Here is a 1023-nt window from a genome sequence, read left to right as displayed (position 1 = left end):
TAGAGTACGCGCACGCAGTGCATTTCAACCGCACAGCCAGTTGCGCATCAGCCACAAACACACACACGCACCATCCAGAGCATTCTCACACAGTCAATGGAAAGATTTCCGACAAAAAAACCCATAAAAAAAAGTGCTTCTGACTCTATGGGGCCACCCAGCCTCGGTGTTGGTATCATCATCAGCAGGGTGGCGCATGATTCACACATGTATCTAGGTGTGGTTGCAGAGGCTTGTGCCCACTCTAAGCGCTGGGAGTCGCCTTTGCCTTCTTGCTGCTCTTCTGCTTCTTTGCCAGTGCCTTGTGTAGGCTTGGCATCACACCACCGCGTGACAGCGTCACGTTCTGCAGCAGTGCACCAAGGTCATCGTCGTGGCGCACAGCGAGTGTCACCGTGCGGGGTGTCAGGCGCTTTGGCTTCTTTGCCTGCTGGCTCGCCGCCTTCACGGAGAGCTCCAGCAGCTCAGCGGTCAGGTACTCCAGCACGGCCGCCATGTACACTGCACCAGACGCACCAACGCGGCGCGCGTACTGACCGCGACGCAGCAGTGAGCCCACGCGACCCACGGGAAAGATCAGACCCGCCTTGGCGGAGCGGCTGCCGCCGTGCTTCTTCGACGCCTTCTTTGTCACCTGCTTGGGAGTTGCCATTGGTTGGTTGTAGGTAGTTGCTTAGTGCTTTGTAGCTGTTTTTCTAACAAGGAAGGGAGAGGAGAAAACAAATAAAGGAAGTGTTTGTAGATGTTTCGGTTTCTAGATTAATTCTCTTTTTGCTGATTTTAATTATTGGTGTTTTTTTTTTTGTTGTTGTTGTAGCAATGTTCCACATTGTTCTTGTATTTGTTTTTTTTGTTGAGGATATTTTACATCTTTTTCGTCGTGTGTTTCAAAACATTGATTTGTTTGAGTGTTATAGGTCATGTTTTGTTGTGCATACAACGTCGTCTTTCTGTTTTTTGTATTGTTGTTGGTGTTGGGAGAGGTACATGTTGTACTGATTGAAATCTATCTTTTTCTTCAAC

The 1023-nt window shown here is 49.1% G+C and overlaps 1 protein-coding gene across 1 annotated transcript; it reads right to left on the bottom strand.

Moving 5' to 3' along the window:
- Nucleotides 1-244: 244 nt before the first annotated feature.
- On the bottom strand, nt 245-652 carry TM35_000191900 (putative histone H2A; the record flags this gene model as incomplete). Its single annotated transcript, XM_029026688.1, has 1 exon — nt 245-652. The coding sequence occupies one exon, from the start codon at nt 650-652 to the stop codon at nt 245-247; it is 408 nt and encodes a 135-aa protein (XP_028882012.1).
- Between the last annotated feature and the right edge of the window lie 371 nt (nt 653-1023).

Source organism: Trypanosoma theileri (assembly GCF_002087225.1).
Source record: "Trypanosoma theileri isolate Edinburgh chromosome Unknown TM35_Tth_19_V1, whole genome shotgun sequence".
Classification (NCBI taxonomy): Eukaryota; Euglenozoa; class Kinetoplastea; order Trypanosomatida; family Trypanosomatidae; genus Trypanosoma; species Trypanosoma theileri.
Note: the sequence above shows the minus strand (reverse complement) of the source record. Positions and strands in the feature narration are given on the sequence as shown.